Source organism: Lithobates pipiens, unplaced genomic scaffold (assembly GCF_037356315.1).
Source record: "Lithobates pipiens isolate NorthernLeopardFrog02 unplaced genomic scaffold, aLitPip1_a1.2 Scaffold_8, whole genome shotgun sequence".
In the NCBI taxonomy this organism is placed as follows: domain Eukaryota; kingdom Metazoa; phylum Chordata; class Amphibia; order Anura; family Ranidae; genus Lithobates; species Lithobates pipiens.
The window spans coordinates 499,286,782-499,306,297 of record NW_027507903.1 but is presented as its reverse complement, the minus strand read 5'-3'; the positions used below and the strand labels follow the sequence as shown (position 1 = coordinate 499,306,297).

Sequence of the window (19,516 nt, the reverse complement as noted above, 5' to 3'; positions counted from 1 at the left end):
TCGCTGAGCCCCTCCATGTCTTGGACAGGGTAGAAGACCCTAGAAAGTTCTGGTGTTTAGACATGGGATGTTTAGAGATGACAGAAACCTTACTAGAAATGCTAGAGTTGGTAAAGATGAACTTACTGTATACTTGGGTATCTCCGCCGCAGTTGGACCAGGTGGTGCTGCGTAGCACCAATGGGTGGAGCCAGGTGGTACAGGCAGTGCTGGGAAACCTTGACCAACAGTGGAATTGGTGGGACCAATGGTTAACCATTGGGCATAGGATCTCCAGATTCTCTGTGAGCATACTTCTAGTTATTGACTGGTATGGAAGGCACGCAAGTGAACTGCTTGAGGTATCAGAGGTCTCTCCGTCTGGGGCGGTGACTAGAAAAATCTCTGCTGGTGTGGTCCGAGGTGCGGCGGAGCAGTGGTCAGTAGAGGGCGCAGATACTGCCTTACCCGCTAGGCCTCATGAGAAGGAACGGCCCAGAATGGACTCAGCAGTAGCAGAGATGCTTTCTGTCACTGGCCCAGGGGTACAAGTTAAGGTGCCCGGAGACACTATGGGAGAAAGTGTTAATGTTGGTTGCCGTAACAATGTAATGTGTACACCTGAAAAAAATGGTTTATGCTTGGGTCAGGGTAGTTTGTTAGAACAGGTACCCATGGAGTGTTGGACAACGGGTGAGGTGGAGCTGTGCTATGGTTCCGTCGGATGTAGTCCCTCCTCGGGTCTTCTTCTAACAAACACTGATTTGGAAAGCACTGATGATACGGAAAGCTGTGATCTGTTAAGAGTTCGTTCTGCAAACAATGATTTGGTTGCCATGGGTAACAAGAGAAACTGTTTTGAACCTGAAATACAGATGGTGAAGGGTAAAATGGGTATTTGTAAGTTGAAAGGAGGGCTCAAGGAAGGCAGAGTTCCCCCAAGAAAAGTGAATAAGCCCAGGGACCCCAAAAGAAGAGGAAGGCTGAGTATAGGACAATATAGGAACCTGTTAAGATCCAGGGGGGAATGTTCCTGGAAGCGCACCCGGAAAAAAGGTTGGGCCTACGTGGCTGACAGCCAGCACAGAGGTGTCCCAACCATCATGATGGGTGCTGGTGTTCCTCCCTCCGGATCGAAACACAGGGGGGGGATATGTAATGGACGCCGTGGCTGGGTCCTGGAAGGACACTATATTTCCCCTCTGTTTGGGTTGTGCTCTCTTTAAGGGAATACAATTGATTAACCCACCTGTTAAGGCAGTGTCTTTAAAAAGCAAGACAGGAAGTTGTAGATGGGTGTGGAGGAGTGTGAGCAGCTTGCTGCTGGTTGAAGAGTGGTTTGCCCTGTGGGAGACTGTAGTCCGTGTAAGGGACTGGGAAAGGCTGACAAACCTTGAGAGTCAGGAAGACTAAGGAAGTCGGTGAGTCCAGGGGGCTGGAAAGAGTTGACAAATCTGTTGGGAGCAAGCAGAGGAACTGTTGACAATTGAGAGCCAGGTGGCTTGGTATGTTCATTTGTGTGCTGAATGAATTTAAACCCCTGCGTGGGATTACTGGATGAACTAATATTTTGTTTTCTTATAATAAACGTGGGCTACCAGGCCCTTAACCATAAAACGCCTGCCTGATGTAGACTAAAACGTGCATCTACCAATTGTGCTTAATCACCCCAATATTACAATATATATATATATATATATATATATATATATATATATATATATATATATATATATATATAAAAGGCAATGTGAAAAGCACAAGATAGGCTTGCCCGACGCATTTCAACTTTATAGGTCTTCAACTGGGGCATATCTCTGGCCTCCACACACTGCCTAAGCATTTATAAACTAAACTTAATGAGGACATGAGATGGCCCCACCTCCTCGGCTGTGAACCTGACGTACTACCACCAAAACATGTGGCAGGGGTCAAATCAAGTCTGCAAAATATTATATACACAGACAATATATAATGCAAATCCATCAACATCAAAACCAATCCAAACAACATCATATATGCATAATGTATAATTGACGCAGGACTAACCTTCAGACGTAGGACCAAAATGCTTGAGGCTAAAAAATGGGCTGATGTCACTAACCTTCGACTCTCAGCAAACTCAACATTACCCATAAGGCAATACGCCTCCCCCCCCCATGGCTAGGAAAACACCCTTCAATGGATTAGCATGAACAGCCGCCATTGCCCAGGTCTGGCGATAACGAACGTCCCCCACGTGCCTTTCCCCATCCAATGGAGTCGTGGCAATACACCACATGGGACGCTGAACGGTCTCCCGCCAAACCAGACATCTGTTCGTTCAACCCGAAGGCAGGCATGCCGCACCGTCACTATGGCCACGTTCATGTCATAACGTCATCACGGTGTCGGCATGCCAAAGTCCCAGAAGCAGCGCAATCACGTCACTTCCTCTTCATCTAATGAGATATTAGTAAAAAGGTATCCCGAGTGTCAGCAAAAGAGTACATTCAAAACCCAGGGAAGAGACAAACAAACAAAAGTTCCTAGTCCAATGGTCATGTCCTCATCAAAAACAGGCCAGTGTCACCAGATCTTACAAATATCACCAACAGACCCAATCTTCACCCTTCACGGTGGGTGTTGTTAACAAACCTTCAGGAGATGGGGACTCTCGGGGGACCTACAATCCTGGACCTGCAATAGCATCCCGCCAGTAAAACTTTATGGCCTTAATACCAAAAAGTACTGGATCCCGGGATCCAGCTCTCTAAAAAGAAAAGTGTTTGTTTGCAGGCAAAAAAAAAACTAGTTTCTTCAGACACGAGGCCCGGGTACCATTCAATTCGGCCTAAAAGACACTTTGAATGGATTTGGCTGCATAGCTAGCCCTAGCAAGGATTGCTCCAGAGGAGCTCAGCACAGCACATCTTCACTCGTGACCAACACATTAGACACTGGCGAAAAAACTGACGTACTCCCAGTAGTGGGAGGGGTTACATAGGGAGTGGACCTCTTGTCTTAGGGTGTGTCAGTGTCCATCACCTGAAGGTGGGCTATAACCCACATAGTAACTACTATGGCTCTGTGTCCCGTGATGTACGATAAGAAAAGATGAATTGGCTTTAGCAACCACCAAAGAAACTATCTCATATATGGGGTCAACATGATCCTTTGGTGCAGGAAGCATCTTTCCATTAAATTTGGAAATCCTGTTTAGAAAGGTCTCAATCTCCAGTGAGCCCATCTGAAGATGAAAATGTTGCAAACAATATCTCTATCACCTTGAGACCATGGTATGCAGACAGATGGGATAGAATCATGAACTGTCTCAAATGGAATACAAATATTTTGTCTTCTCTGACAAATATTCTGTGGTATTTCTCTGAGTATCCACTCCCCAAATCATCATTATGTAATAGGCTAAGTTGGCCCTTTTCCCAGTTGTCAACCTATACAAATTTGATCAGAGTCATAATCTGGACTTGAGGATATTGAGCTATTAGCAGGTTGTTATCCAAGAAATTGAACACTTGTAACTTTGGAGAAAATCCTGAGAGATGTGGAAAAGCCAAAAGACTGTCAAACCAACTGGAACTCTAGAATGACAAAGTGAAGATATATGAGAAACATGGATGTACAGGAATGTGTAATTATGCATCTACTCAATTAAGAGACAACATCCTGGTTTGATAGCTTGAGCGATTGACTGCCAATTGTCATCCTTCTGCTTAATGCTTGCTCCAAGGAACCTTGGTGGGAACAACATGGGTTGGAGGGCAGAAATGGTTGGGGGAGGAGAAGAAAAATCTCTATTGAAAAGTCCCTATTGAACTATTAATAGCAGGGGCGGACTGACAACTCATGGGGCCCCCGGGCAATAGGAGATTATGGGGCCCCCTTGCAATAGGAGATTATGGGGCCACACAGTATACACATACATGTGCACACGGTATACACAGACATGTTTCTATTGGCTGAGAAGGTACTGGAGAGGTGGTGCAGCTATAATCTCAGGATTTTTAGACCAAAAGGATGTCGGTTAGGGATATTTCAGAGACAGATGTAAAAAAAAAACACAGATTTTTACATACTGTCCCTGCTTTTACTGAGGCTGGCAACCCTGATGGGGCCCCCAAGTGGCTCGGGCCCTCGGGCAATGCCAGAGTGGCTGAATGGTCAGTCCGCCCCTGATTAATAACATTTATGGATCCCAAACATGTTCTGCCCAAATTTGCAAACTCTTGCAATCTGGTACCTACTGGGCAAGTTTGGCTGGAGAATCCCTCAAAATAATTTTGCTTCTCTTAGGGAGGAGCAGATGTGAAAATGAAGAAAGGATGACTATGCATTCATCCACTTTCTTCTATAGCCTTATCCAAGTCTAGAAGACCCAGTGCCTCCAAGTCTTTAGTTTTCTTGACTTTTGCCTGCCTGTTGCATATTGGAATATTCCTGGCATGCCCCCCTGTGATTTTAGAGGAATACTGCACCAATTTGACTTTGAGGAGATCTCTTCCATAGGCCATAGGGCTCATCTGACCATAACAGAGTACAACCTGGCTCTAGAGGAACAGTAAAGTAGCCTCACTGACTAAGTAACTGGCCATCTTAATTTCACCCAGGAACCGAAAAACCACTGGGACTTTGTTATTGATCAAAGGGTCTGCTTCCACCTTTTCCACCAAGATTCAAATTGTCTAAGTCTCTGCATGACAGCTGAAGGTTCTTTCTGGTATCTCTCTGTGTGTGTGTTTATGCTTTTCAATTGCTGTATTTTGTGTCTGGATCTCCTCTGTTCTAATGAAAATGAATATGATGATTGTAGCTTCTGTCTATATAATGGAAAAGAGGGGAGATCTTGTGCATGTACTACAATTTATTGTTATGTCTTTATATTATGCCTGCTTTCATAAATACATGAAACCCGAAAAACTAGCTGCATGGAGGGTTGCCTTTAGGGGGTTGAGCTATACCCATGTACTGTATATGATGTCATGCTTGTGTCATAAAAATATATCTGTTGATAGGTCCACTTTAACCACTTGGGTACCGCGCTATTGCAAAATGACGGCAATAGCGCGGACCCACATTTTCGGGACTACGTCTATTGACGTAGTCCCGGTTACGAGCGGCCTGCGCGCCCCCTGAGGGGCGCGCGCGGCGCGCTCTGTGATCGGCGAGTCCGTGAGACTCGCCTGATCACCGATCCGTGTAAGGGGTCGATCCCGACCCCTTATCACGTGATCAGCTGTCAGCCAATGACAGCTGATCATGTGATAAAACGGAGCCGGTAATCGGCTAGTATTCCTCCTCGCGCTGACAGCGCGAGGAGAAAAAAAAAAAGCCGATCGCCGGCGGCCGTGTTCGGGACATCAGTCCCGATCACGGCCAGCAATTTAAACGGACACCTGCCCCCTGCCAGTGCCCACCTGCCACCCGCAGTGCCATCCTGAAATAAAGTAAGTGCCCCCCTGTCAGTGCCACCCAGCAGTGCCCATAGTGCCCACAGTGCCACCCAGCAGTGCCCACAGTGCCACCCAGCAGTGCCCACAGTGCCACCCACAGTGCCACCCAAAATCTGCCTCAAAGGTGCTGCACCCCAGTGGCGCCCATCAGTGCCCAGCAGTGCCGCCCATCAGTGCCCAGCAGTGCCGCCCATCAGTGCCCAGCAGTGCCACCTATCAGAGCCACCTATCAGTGCCACCTATCAGTGCCCATCAGTCCCATCTATCTGTGGTACCTATCAGTGCCCATCCGTGCCACCCATCCGTGCCACTTATCCGTGCCACCCATCCGTGCCATCTTATCTGTGCCCATCTTTGCCCATCAGTGCCGCCTTATCTGTGCCCATCGGTGCCGCCTTATCTGTGCCTATTAGTGCCGCCTTAACTATGCCTATCAGTGCCCACCAGTGCAGCCCATCAGTGCCCACCAATGCAGCCCATCAGTGCCCACCAATGCAGCCCATCAGTGCCCACCAATGCAGCCTATCAGTGCCGCCTAATCAGCGCACTTCAATGAAGGAGAAAAATGACCCGTTTGCAAAATTTTATAACAAACTATTAAAACATGATTTTTTTTTTTTTGCATCTTTTTTTGTTTGTTTAGCAAAAAATAAAACTCCGAGCTGTAACTAAATACCACCAAAAGAAAGCTCTATTTGTGGGAAAAAAATGATAAAAATTTCATTTGGGTACAGTGTTGTATGACCGCGCAATTGTCATTCAAAGTGCATCAGCGCTGAAAGCTGAAAATTGGTCTGGGACTGAGGGGGGTTTAAGTGCCCAGTAAGCAAGTGGTTAAAGCGCAACTTCGCTCTTTCCATCAATATTAACTATTTTTAATTATTATGCTGCTCTTTAATAAATTGTTTTAAACCTATTTTTATATTTTTTTTCTGTTAGTTCCTGGTTTCTAGACTTAGGCAAATTATATCATAAATCCGAGGAGTCTTCGGGGGGGGGGGGGGGATGCTTGCCTAAGGGCAGTTGGATTCTGAACATGAATCATGTTGACCACAGCCAGAAATGCTAAGGGGTGTTTTCTTAGTAAAATAAAGCATAGAGACATGGATGGATGGTTAAGTTTGCTTTGAATATTTTAAAATGAATTAAATAGCGTTTTTAGTTTGTGGTGCTCAGATGCAGTATAGTTGCGCTTTAAGCACCTTGATCCTGTTGACACTCCTAATTTATAAAGAGACATAATATGGAGTGAATAGAGATTAGTGCATGTGAGTGTTTTCCTCTCTTTAGGTTTATAAAAGGGTGGTAAGCCCAACTTCTTCTTTGGCAGAGCCAGAGTGAGCAGACATATTTTTTTTTAAAGTCACAACATTGGACCAAATTATAATATATGCTCCATTCTATTAGTTAGAAGCCTCCCACGCTCCTTTTGACCTAATATTTTGTCTACCAGCACAAAAATTAATGTGTCATCAAAACATAAGTATCAGTAAGTGTAGCACTACCCCCTTATACCATACCCATGGACTCAGGATGCTTATTTTAGAGCCAACGCCTATTTGTCACTTTATGTGGGATTGCTTTTTATCTATAAATGTATTTAGATAATTCCTGGGTATGGTAGGGGGGCAGCGGTGCACTTATTGATAATTATAAATTGACCATATTATTTTGCTTTAGTTTTAGGGAAACCTGTTCTCTCAGCAAGAAGAAAAAGACCAAACAGGAAGAACTGTCTGAGAAGAGAATCCAGGAGGAATACGAGAAGTTGGGAAAAATGAGGTATATGATTGCATATTTACAGCTCCAGCTAAAATGTTTAAAGGAGAAACATGGCCGAATCTAATTTGGCCATACTTCTGTGGGTCACAGGAGTGTACTTATTTCTGCACTCCTGTGACCCAGAGTCAGCTGACAGCAACCTGAAGCCTGCTGTCAGTTGATGTCACAGAGCCAGTCCAATCTCTGGAGGGATCCTGACATTATTGGCAGCTGGTTTAGCGCATGCGACCGAGAGCCCCCTTCCCATCCCATTCCTCCATTGAGCGCTGGAGGGGCAGAGCAGAGAGCTGGTGGCTGACAGCTACAGCTCTCTGCTCATTGAAGACCAAGAAGTGAGGAATCAGAGGTCATGTGATCGCTTGGTTCTCCGTTGTAGAGCTGGCAGGGGACAGATGCAGCTTGAAATCATGCTGCAGGTGAGTATGATTGTTTTTTTTTGACAGTTTTAGATAAAGCAGGAAAGGATCAGAATAAAGCTGGTCATAAACTGTTGAAATTTCTGCAAATTCAGAAGAGATCTCAATAGTCGAAATGTTAATAGTGGGTGGCCCTGCTGGCTTCACAGAAGTCGATTATTTAGAATTTTTCTGAAGAAGCTGGGCCAAAAATTGTCAGCAGAACAGTACCTGCAGCCAAACAACTCAAATCAGCTAAAGGCGCTGTTTGGGTATTATGACAGCCGGTGCTGGTGGCATACAATGAGGATGCTGTGGGGGCAGAGAAGGGGAACCCAGAACTGAGCTTTAAATTAAAACCAAAGTCAATAAATGTTTTTAGATTTGCATAGAGTGGTGAGGGGTTGTAACACTTTTTAATTTAAAATTAAAACTTGACATGCATACAGTGATAAAATCCTGTCTGCAGCAGGGACGTGCAGTCAGCTGAGGAAGAGCCACCAGCCATGAACATTAAAAACAAAGACAAAAAAAAGGCCGAGCTTCAAGGTAGTCACACTTGTAGTCACACTTGCTTCCACCTTGGATTGCGGATGGTGGAAACAAGTGTGACTACACGTCAGGAATTGCTGCATTTCCTGCACTTAATTGCTGCACTTTAATTTACTGTCAATTTCACATTTTTTGTATTTGCTGTTTTCACATGCACTTTTTTGCATTATGAATTTTAGACTTTTATGCTGCTTGGACTTATTATATGGACTTGACATGTATTAATCTTTTATATTGAGATCTGAAGATTTTTGCACATGCACTTTTATAAATGTGTTTCTGAACCAATTACTTTATTAATATTTGTTTGGCGTCAGCGCCACATTCACTATTTTAATGTATTTTTTTGTGGGGACACATTATCAGTGTTGGCTGCCACTCTTGGGGTTTTTAGTCTTTCATGGTTTGCGCATTCTTTTTCCATTTATTAATCTAATAATATATTATTTAACTTGACTTTATTAATATTCGTTTGGAGTTAGCACTACATTCACTATTTTAATATATTATTATGCTATATGTTATAACATAATAATGTATTATTTATCTATTTACTGTGAAATTACTGTTTGGAAGTTATAACTTCAAACTTCAGTAATTTGTCCATTAAGCCACCCACTAAACCACAGGTTTCTTGCTCATTCTCACATATGGAGAGCCCGGTGTTAAAAAAAATAGCAGTATAAAGATGTTTTTCTCACCCATCAATCATATTCAAACCGGCTTTAAAAATGTGTTTGTTATTGGAGATACAGAAAGCAGAGAAAGGACAAGAATTATACAGCTCAGACTCCAGGAGGTTCACTCCTACTGCCCATAATGATCCTGCATAGAAGTGTGTGCTTTTTATTCATGGAATCACAGTACACTTTGGGGGTTATTTACAAAATGCAAATCCACTTTGCACTACAAGTGCAAAGTGCACTTGAAATTCCACTTGGAAGTGCAGTCGCTGTAGATCCGAGGGGGACATGCAAGGAAAATAAAAGACAGCATTTTAGCTTGCACATGATTGGATGAAAAAATCAGCAGAGCTTCCCCTCATTTCAGATCTACCCCTCAAACTTACAGAGACTGCACTTCCAAGTGCACTTTCCGTGCAATTTCAAGTGTAATTTGCACTTGTAGTGCAAAGTGGATTTGCCTTTCGTAAATAACCCCCATTGTCGACATAAGAGCAGAGTAAAGTTTCTGATTTCAGTAAACCAATCAAATTTCTGTTTTCTTCATTCATATCAGCTGTTTTTTGATTGCGCACTGTAGACCCTTTAACTGCATATTTATTGATTTTGGCTGTGCCTTACAAAATAAAACCATGTATGTATATTTCAGCTACCAAGAAAAGGTGACTGTTTTTTTCTTCATCTTGATGACCCTCCTCTGGTTCACCCGTGAGCCGGGCTTTGTACCTGGCTGGGAATCCTTATTTGAGAAGTAAGTATACAACCTTATGCAGCAGAGATAAATTGTCAGTATTAACTGCGCAAAGGTTGTCGGAGCTAGGTCAGGTAACATGGTCGGTATCCTTGGGGAAAAAAAAGCTAAAATGTCATCAGTCTTGTTGAACTGGCTGCAACACAACTCCCAAGACAAAGTTAAACCGTATGTAACCCCCAACAATGAACACATGGTATTTGTTGCCCTTTGGTCTGTTAAATATACCACATAAAGTGTTATGCCGCGTATACACGACCAGACTTTTGGAGGGACTAGGTCCGATGGTCTTTCCGACAGACTTTCGGCGGAGTTCTGACGGACTTTCCGAATGAACGGACTTGGCCACACACAATCACACCAAAGTCAGACGGATTCGAACGTGATGACGTACGACTGGACTAGAATAAGGAAGTTTATAGCCAGTAGCCAATAGCTGCCCTAGCGTCGTTTTTTGTCCGTCGGACTAGCATACACACGAACGGATTTTCTAGGTCCGGCGGAGTTCCGGTGGAAAAATTTAAAACTTGTTCTATTTCTAAAGTCCGCTGGATTTTTGGCAAGCAAAGGCCCGATGGAGCCCACACACGATCAAATTTTTCGTGTGTTTTTGCTGTCAAAAAGTCTGGTCGTGTGTACACGGCATTAGGTATTTTTTGTACTTATAGAACAAATATAACCAATCAATCCTATCAGAAGTCTTATGTGCTTATGACTTCCTTGCTCATATGTCATGGGGATATTAAGAAGGGGAGGTGTTCTGTAGTCCTGTCTTAGGGTGACAATGCTAATAATCCTTAGATTTAATACATACGTGTTTTCACCCAAGGATAGGAAGAATGGACAGGTGAAAATATAGGAAATAAAAGTCTTAAAAAAACGAATGCAGCTACCATATCTAGGCATTGGTAAGCTGGAATATATATATATATATATATATATATATATATATATATATATATATATATACTGTGGCAGCAGGCAGGTAAAGTCACCTGGTTGTATCCAGGATGGTAAATATGTGTGTCCTAGATTCAGGCTTTATGCAGACTTTTACAATTAGAGGGGAAGAGTTAATGAGCCCAGCTGAAGTAAGTGGGCTCATTAAGGCCTCTACAAAAAACCCCAGCATGCATAGGGAGATGCTCCATCCTGGAACCAGTTTTGTGTGTATAGACTGGGGAGTCTGAGATCTGTTCTGTTCTGTTCTGTTCTGTTCTGTTCTGTTCTGTTCTGTTCTGTTCTGTTCTGTGCGGTGAGTTAACGCCTGTGTGGCAAACCCCTACAATAGAGACAGGGACTGGGGCAGCACAAGGCTGTACCCAGTTGTTAGACAGGGAGTCTACGTGTGTAGTTAGAGGTCAAGCTGACCAGGATTTATTTTCTTGTTTTATTTTGTTTGGCTGTTATATGTATCACTGCATGGAGCATAAATAAACTGGATCTTTTGTTTTTTGAACCTACACCGCTGTCTGCTGTGCCTGACTTTGTGTTGTGAACCCATCCAGGGGGTCACACACACCCGCTGCCGAGCTAACCCCTCACAGTTGGTGGAGAATTTTGGCACTTTTTTTTTTGTTAAGGCCAGCATGGAGGAGATACTGAGACAGCTGGCTCTAGCAAATGCAAACCAGCAACAAGAAAATGCAAATCAGCAGCAAACAAATGCAGGTTTACAAAAGAGCCTTGCAGCCCAGCAGCAGATAAATGCAACTTTGCAGCAGAGTTTGGAAAATCAGCAGAAGGCTCACCAGCAGAGTTTGGAAGCTCAGCAACAAGCCCAGCAGCGATCTGAAGCCCGCTTCATAGACCTGTTGCAGAAGCAAGAGCAGAATTTTCAACAGAAAATAGAGACATTAATACAGCAACGTCCACAGACCAATGAAGCAAGTGGTTACAATAATACCGCATCCTTTGGTGTGAGCCGTTTACTGACAAAAATGACTGGAGAGGATGATCCGGAGGTGTTTTTGACCACATTTGAAAGGACTGCTGAAAGGGAAAAGTGGCCTAAGGAGCAATGGGCTGGACTGGTGGCCCCTCTGTTAACTGGGGAATCGCAGAAAGCTTATTATGACCTAGAGCCTGACCAAGCAAAAGACTATGTGGTGCTAAAAGCAGAAATATTGGCACGGCTGGGTGTCACCCTGGCCGTCCGGGCTCAGCGTGTGCATAACTGGACTTTTCAGGTTGGAAAACCTCCCAGGTCTCAAATGTATGATCTCATTCACCTGAGCAGGAAGTGGCTGCAGCCAGAGACTTTGACTGCACCAAACATTGTGGAACGTGTGGTTATGGATCGTTTCCTGAGAGCTCTTCCTACTGCCATCCAAAAATGGGTAAGCCATGGAGACCCAGAAAATGCAGATAAACTTGTGGATCTGGTTGAGAGGTACTTGGCTACAGAGAACCTGACCACCTCTTCCAGGGACTCACGGACTTTCCCCCCTAAGACCAGATCATCCCCAGTGGCGGGTAAGATGACTCCAAGGGGTGAGGGTGGAGAGAGTGAGAGGGTGGGAGTTCTACCTAAGGTCTGGCGGGAGCAGCCCAGGAAGCCCATGCTGCAAGAGGCAGCGAAAAAGATTATTTGCTACCGCTGCCGGCAAGAGGGACATATTGCAGCCAATTGCCCAGTTGTGGATGAGCCTATGCAATGTGACTTTATAAGGGAGAGACGTCAGTCGCTGTTTGCGACAGTTGCATGCACTGCCATTCGGGGACCTGAGAAACATTTATGTAAAATGTGTATTAATGGTAGACATGTTGATGTGTTGCTAGATTCAGGTAGCCTGGTAACATTGATAAAAGCTGAATTAGTTACTACAGAGGTCTCTGGGAAGAACAGGGTGGCTGTTATTTGTGTGCATGGGGACACCCGAGAGTATCCTGTAACTTCAGTGTTTTTTGAGACCCCCAAAGGTAACCTCTCTCATCAGGTGGGGTTAGTGGCTCACTTACCACATGATGCTATTGTGGGAAGGGATTTTCCAAAATTCTGGGAACTCTGGGATTGTCCTGAGGCCCCCATTGGTGCCCCTATAAACCAGGAAGATGACCAGAATTCCTCTGGGAGTGGTGAGGACTCTCCTGAATTTCCCTTGTCGGTATTGGCGGGGGAAACTCGAGAAACTGGGGAGGAGCCAACATCCTCAGATGAAAACATGCCGTCTGTGGAGTTTTCGGATCTTGAGGTTCACAGGGAAAATTTTGCCACAGAACAGTTAAAAGACCCCACCCTAATAAAGGCACAGGAAAATGTGGTGAAAATAGATGGCGAGTTAGTGAACCCAGATAAGACTTGCCCTTATCCTTACTTCACTATGGAAAGGGACCTGCTATATCGAGTGGCTCAAAGGGCAGAAGAAACCATTGAGCAACTTGTAGTGCCCAAACCTTACAGGAAGTTGGTGTTAGAATTGGCTCATGGGCACATTCTGGGAGGTCATCTGGGGACAGAGAAAACCAGAGAGAGGGTACTGCAGAGATTCTATTGGCCTGGGGTCATGAAGGAAATAGAAAAGTATTGTTCCTCCTGCCCTGTGTGTCAGAAGTCGGCACCTATGCCACATTTCCGTAACCCACTGGTACCTCTTCCTATCATTGAGGTCCCCTTTGAGAGGATCGCAATGGATTTGGTAGGTCCGATAATAAAGTCTGCTAGGGGGCATCAGTACATTTTGGTTATTTTGGACTATGCCACCCGTTATCCGGAAGCAATTCCTCTCCGAAATACCTTGGCCAAAACCATAGCCAAAGAGCTATCTCTTGTTTTTAGCCGCGTGGGTATTTGTAAGGAACTGCTTACGGACCAAGGTACACCCTTTATGTCCCGGGTTATGAAAGAATTATGCAAGTTGTACAAAGTGAAGCAATTGCGTACATCTGTGTATCACCCCCAAACAGATGGTTTGGTTGAAAGATTCAACAAAACCCTAAAACAAATGTTAAAGAAGGTGGTGGATAGAGATGGAAAGAATTGGGATTGTCTAATACCCTATCTGATGTTTGCCATTAGGGAGGTACCCCAATCCTCTACGGGTTTCTCACCCTTCGAGTTGCTCTATGGGAGACACCCAAGAGGGCTGCTGGATATCGCCAAGGAAACTTGGGAAAATGAGAGTTCTCCTCACAGGAGTGTGATTGAGCATGTCGCCCTGATGCAAGATAGAATTGCACAGGTAATGCCAATTGTAAAGGAACATTTAACCCAAGCGCAGTTAGCACAGCAGAGAGTGTACAACCGTGGGGCCAAGACCCGTACTTTTTCCCCGGGGGATAGGGTCTTGGTGCTAGTCCCTACGGTTGAAAGCAAATTTCTGGCCAAATGGCAAGGTCCATATGAAGTAATTGAAAAAATTAGTGAGGTGAACTACAGGGTTAGACAGCCAGGAAGGCGAAAGCCGGAGCAGATCTATCACATCAATCTGCTGAAAGCCTGAGGGATAGGGAATCCCTAGTCGCAGAGACTTTGTCACAAGTACAGCCTGATTGCTTAGTTCCTGAGGTTGGAATAGCAGACACCTTATCGAAACCCCAACAACAGGAGGTTAAAGAGTTTGTACTTCGTAACAAAGAGATTTTCTCTGAGCTTCCGGGACAAACATCTGGCGTAGAGCATGACATTATCACCCCGCCAGGAGAAAGGGTAAAACTAAAACCTTATAGAATACCAGAGGCCCGACGGGAGGCAATACGTGGGGAGGTTCAAAGGATGCTGGAATTGGGTGTGATAGAGGAGTCCCAGAGTGACTGGTCCAGTCCTATCGTACTAGTGCCCAAACCTGATGGGAGCTGGTGGTTTTGTAACGATTTTAGACAATTAAATAAAGTTACAAAATTTGACACCTACCCCATGCCACGTATAGATGAGTTGATTGACCGGCTGGGAACAGCCCAATATATGACAACTCTTGATCTCACCAAAGGGTATTGGCAAATTCCCCTGGCCGAGTCGGCCAAGGAGAAAACTGCGTTTGTAACCCCAGATGGGGCATTCCAATATAAGAGAATGCCGTTTGGGTTACAGAATGCACCGGCAACATTCCAGCGGAAAATGGATAAGATTCTGAGGCCCCATCAGAAATATGCTGCAGCTTACCTGGATGATGTGATTATCCATAGCACAGACTGGGTCTCACATTTGCCAAAAGTACAAGCAGTCCTAGACTCTATCCGGGAAGCTGGGTTTACGGCCAATCCAAAGAAGTGTACCATTGGACAGGAGGAGGCCAAATATCTTGGGTACACTATTGGGAGGGGGGTGATAAAACCCCAAGTCAATAAAGTCGAGGCCATACAGAGTTGGCCACGTCCCAACAGCAAGAAACAGGTACGAGCCTTTCTGGGAATCGCTGGCTATTATCGACGATTCATTCCCCATTTTGCTTCTCAGGCTGTGCCCCTCACCAACCTGACAAAAGGGAAAGAGTCGGTCATGGTTAAATGGTCCCCAGAGGCTGAGGAAGCATTTCAGTCCTTAAAAACAGCCTTATGTAGCCAGCCAGTGTTGTACTCACCAGACTTCTCTAAGGACTTTGTTGTACAAACTGATGCATCAGACGTTGGGTTAGGAGCAGTGTTATCCCAGGTCTGGAACGGGGAAGAGCACCCAGTCATTTACCTCAGCAGGAAGTTAAAGTCCCATGAGGTAAATTACTCCACGATTGAGAAGGAATGTTTAGCAGTGAAGTGGGCTCTAGATTCCCTTCGGTACTATCTGCTAGGTAGGCACTTTGACCTGGTGACTGATCACGCTCCTTTAAAGTGGATGGCTCAGAACAAGGAGGCCAATAGAAGAGTAAATAGGTGGTTCCTAGCTCTACAGGAATTTAACTTTACAGTTAAGCATCGCCCTGGTGTTAAAATGGGGAATGTGGATGCTTTGTCTCGGATACATGCGTGTCTGACTGCTGGTGTTACAACCCCAAGGTTGAAACAAGAGGGGGGGGTATGTGGCAGCAGGCAGGTAAAGTCACCTGGTTGTATCCAGGATGGTAAATATGTGTGTCCTAGATTCAGGCTTTATGCAGACTTTTACAATTAGAGGGGAAGAGTTAATGAGCCCAGCTGAAGTAAGTGGGCTCATTAAGGCCTCTACAAAAAACCCCAGCATGCATAGGGAGATGCTCCATCCTGGAACCAGTTTTGTGTGTATAGACTGGGGAGTCTGAGATCTGTTCTGTGCGGTGAGTTAACGCCTGTGTGGCAAACCCCTACAATAGAGACAGGGACTGGGGCAGCACAAGGCTGCACCCAGTTGTTAGACAGGGAGTCTACGTGTGTAGTTAGAGGTCAAGCTGACCAGGATTTATTTTCTTGTTTTATTTTGTTTGGCTGTTATATGTATCACTGCATGGAGCATAAATAAACCGGATCTTTTGTTTTTTGAACCTACACCGCTGTCTGCTGTGCCTGACTTTGTGTTGTGAACCCATCCAGGGGGTCACACACACCCGCTGCCGAGCTAACCCCTCACAATACACATACATTTACATTCTTCCCTATTTTCTGCTGTTTGTTATATCCGTTTTTTTTTTATTAGAATTTAAACTTTTTCTCTTATATGGCTGGTTCACACTAGAACACACATGTTGACAGCTCATTCATTTCAATGGAAGCACCACTTTTTTAGATAGAGCTGCACCAAACCGCAAGCCCTGGAACAGACCTCAGACCAGCGCACTCAATCCAGAGAGACATCTCTCTTCCCAGCTCCTCCTCTTGTGCATTATACACATCAGAGCCCAGGAGGAGCCTAGCTTCCCTCAGCTCTGACATGTATTGTTGTTACAGACAGCCAGCAGGGGAGAATGCCAGCTGCTGCAGAGAAGATCACAGTGCTGGCCACCTGATGCACTTTTAATTCCTCTATCATCATTTCTATCATCTTACAGGGTGCCATTACAGTTTGCACTCCTTATGTTTTAAAACCAGAGGACCAGATAGATCCTCTCTAAGCCAACAATTCGAGGAGGGCATATGCTCCCCTACATGGAAGTTCAGGGAAGTGGCACTGTGCGACCTGGAGCCGATGGCCAATTAAATTTACTGGGGCATGTTTCACTGCACTCTCGGAATTTGAACTTTAACATTTTTGAGTGTTTAGTTCTATTTTATGTGTTTTTCCTTGTTACTTTATAAATCTGGTATATATCAATTTTAAATGTGTTTTCTATTTTAGAAATGGTTTCCGGACAGATGCCACAGTGTCAGTATTCCTGGGATTTCTGCTCTTTCTTATTCCAGCCAGAAGACCTCAGTTTACGTGTTTCCGGAAAGGGGAATCAGGTGAGAACCTCAAAGTCTGTAACAAGCAAAGTAAAGCTCTTCCTGAAAGGTGGAGTTATACTTTCCAGGTTTGTTAAGAATAAAAACAGTCCCCTCTAGGTAAAATACAATGAAACAGGTTCACTTTTTATAATTTTTTTCTTTTTTACAAAGTCCTTTCTGAGAATATTTGCCGAATGGTGAGGGGGGGGTCTGTTTTCACTGTAATTACATGAGCAGTCTCGGTGTTGCAGCAATCTCAGTAATGGTGGCCATACACGCTTCAATAAATGATCAATTTTCTTTTCTGATCGATCTGCCCTGATAATAATTGTTCTAAAGTCAACAACCAAATAGATCAATATGCCACACATGAGGAAATGGATTTCAATCATAACTTGGAAAATATGATCGTAAATTTTTTATTGCATTGCTGTTCCTACCACACAATCTCATAATCTGATTGATGGAAATAGAATGGGATTCATTAACGAAGCACCTTAGTGCTGCCAGTTCAATGCAAAACAATCAATTTTGAATCATGGCTTTGATTAAATCCGATCCAAACCAAGCCTGACTGATTATTTGCAGATTCTTTTGATCGATTCACACATCGATTGGATATCAAAGCATGTGTGGCCACTATAGGGCTGCGACATCTTCATCCCCGTAGAAACATACCAGCCTTAGGCTTCATGCACACGAGACGCAGATGAAAACGCTGCTGGACACATGTTGAAACCGGCGTTTAGAAACACGCGTTTTGCCGCGATTTTTACCGCGATTCAGTGGCGTTTTACCGCGTTTGCGTCTAGAAGCGTTTAGTTAAGCTAACATCATAGACCCTCCCCAGCTCAAAAATTAACTATTTCAGCAATTTTGTGAGACCAGAGTGAGTAGCAGCAGCTGTGAGAGCTGCAGTGTACTTGTATTTAGCGTGTCACTTGCCACGGCACCTGCCACAAGTTGTGGATTGTCCACTTGCCACATCACCTGCCACGTCACTTGCCATGTCATCTGCTACAAGTTGTGGATTGTCCAACTGCCACGTCACCTGCCACAAGTTGTGGATTGTCCACTTGCCACGTGACTTGCCACATCACCTGCCACGTCACTTGCCACGTCACCTGCCACAAGTTTTGGATTGTCCACTTGCCACGTCACTTGCCACGTCACTTGCCACAAGTTGGGGATTGTCCACTTGCCACATCACCTGCCACGTCACCTGCCACAAGTTGTGGATTGTCCACTTGCCACGTCACTTGCCACATCACCTGCCACGTCACTTGCCACGAGATGTGGATTGTCCACTTTCCACGTCATCTGCCATGCCACCTGCCACAAGCTGTGGATTGTCCACTTGCCACGTCACCAGCCACATCACCTGCCACAAGTTGTGGATTGTCCACTTGCCACGTGACTTGCCACATCACCTGCCACGTCACTTGCCACATCACCTGCCACAAGTTGTGGATTGACTACTTGCCACGTCACTTGCCACATCACCTGCCACGTCACTTGCCACGCCACCTGCCACAAGTTGTGGATTGTCCACTTGCCACATCACCTGCCACGTCACCTGCCACAAGTTGTGGATTGTCCACTTGCCACGTCACTTGCCACGTCACCTGCCACAAGTTGGGGATTGTCCACATCACCTGCCACGTCACTTGCCACATCACCTGCCACAAGTTGTGGATTGTCCACTTGCCACGTCACTTGCCACATCACCTGCCACGTCACTTGCCACAAGATGTGGATTGTCCACTTTCCATGTCACCTGCCACATCACTTGCCACATCACCTGCCACCTCACCTGCCACAAGTTGTGGATTGTCCACTTGCCACGTCACTTGCCACATCACCTGCCACGTCACTTGCCACGAGATGTGGATTGTCCACTTGCCACGTCACTTGCCACATCACCTGCCACGTCACTTGCCACAAGATGTGGATTGTCCACTTTCCATGTCACCTGCCATGCCACCTGCCACAAGTTGTGGATTGCCCACTTGCCACGTCACCAGCCACATCACCTGCCACAAGTTGTGGATTGTCCACTTGCCACGTGACTTGCCACATCACCTGCCACGTCACTTGCCACGTCATCTGCCACAAGTTGTGGATTGTCCACTTGCCACGTCACCTGCCACGTCACCTGCCACAAGTTGTGGATTGTCCACTTGCCACGTCACTTGCCACGTCACCTGTCACAAGTTGGGGATTGTCCACATCACCTGCCACGTCACTTGCCACATCACCTGCCACAAGTTGTGGATTGTCCACTTGCCACGTCACTTGCCACATCACCTGCCACATCACTTGCCACAAGATGTGGATTGTCCACTTTCCATGTCACCTGCCACATCACTTGCCACATCACCTGCCACGTCACCTGCCACAAGTTGTGGATTGTCCACTTGCCACGTCACTTTCCACATCACCTGCCACGTCACTTGCCACAAGATGTGGATTGTCCACTTGCCACGTCACTTGCCACGTCACCTGCCACGTCACTTGCCACGTCACCTGCCACAAGTTTTGGATTGTCCACTTGCCACGTCACTTGCCACGTCACTTGCCACAAGATGTGGATTGTCCACTTGTCACATCACCTGCCACATCACTTGCCACATCACCTGCCACGTCACCTGC

General features: G+C 45.4%; 1 protein-coding gene across 1 annotated transcript in view; it reads left to right on the top strand.

Moving 5' to 3' along the window:
• SLC13A4 (solute carrier family 13 member 4) overlaps positions 1-19,516 on the top strand; it is a 107,004-nt gene that overhangs the window by 50,208 nt on the left and 37,280 nt on the right. Inside the window, exons 10-12 of the mRNA XM_077469207.1 lie at positions 7,110-7,211; positions 9,491-9,592; positions 16,776-16,882. Of these exons, the coding sequence (XP_077325333.1) occupies positions 7,110-7,211; positions 9,491-9,592; positions 16,776-16,882 (311 nt within the window). The remainder of the gene's footprint in view (positions 1-7,109; positions 7,212-9,490; positions 9,593-16,775; positions 16,883-19,516) is intronic.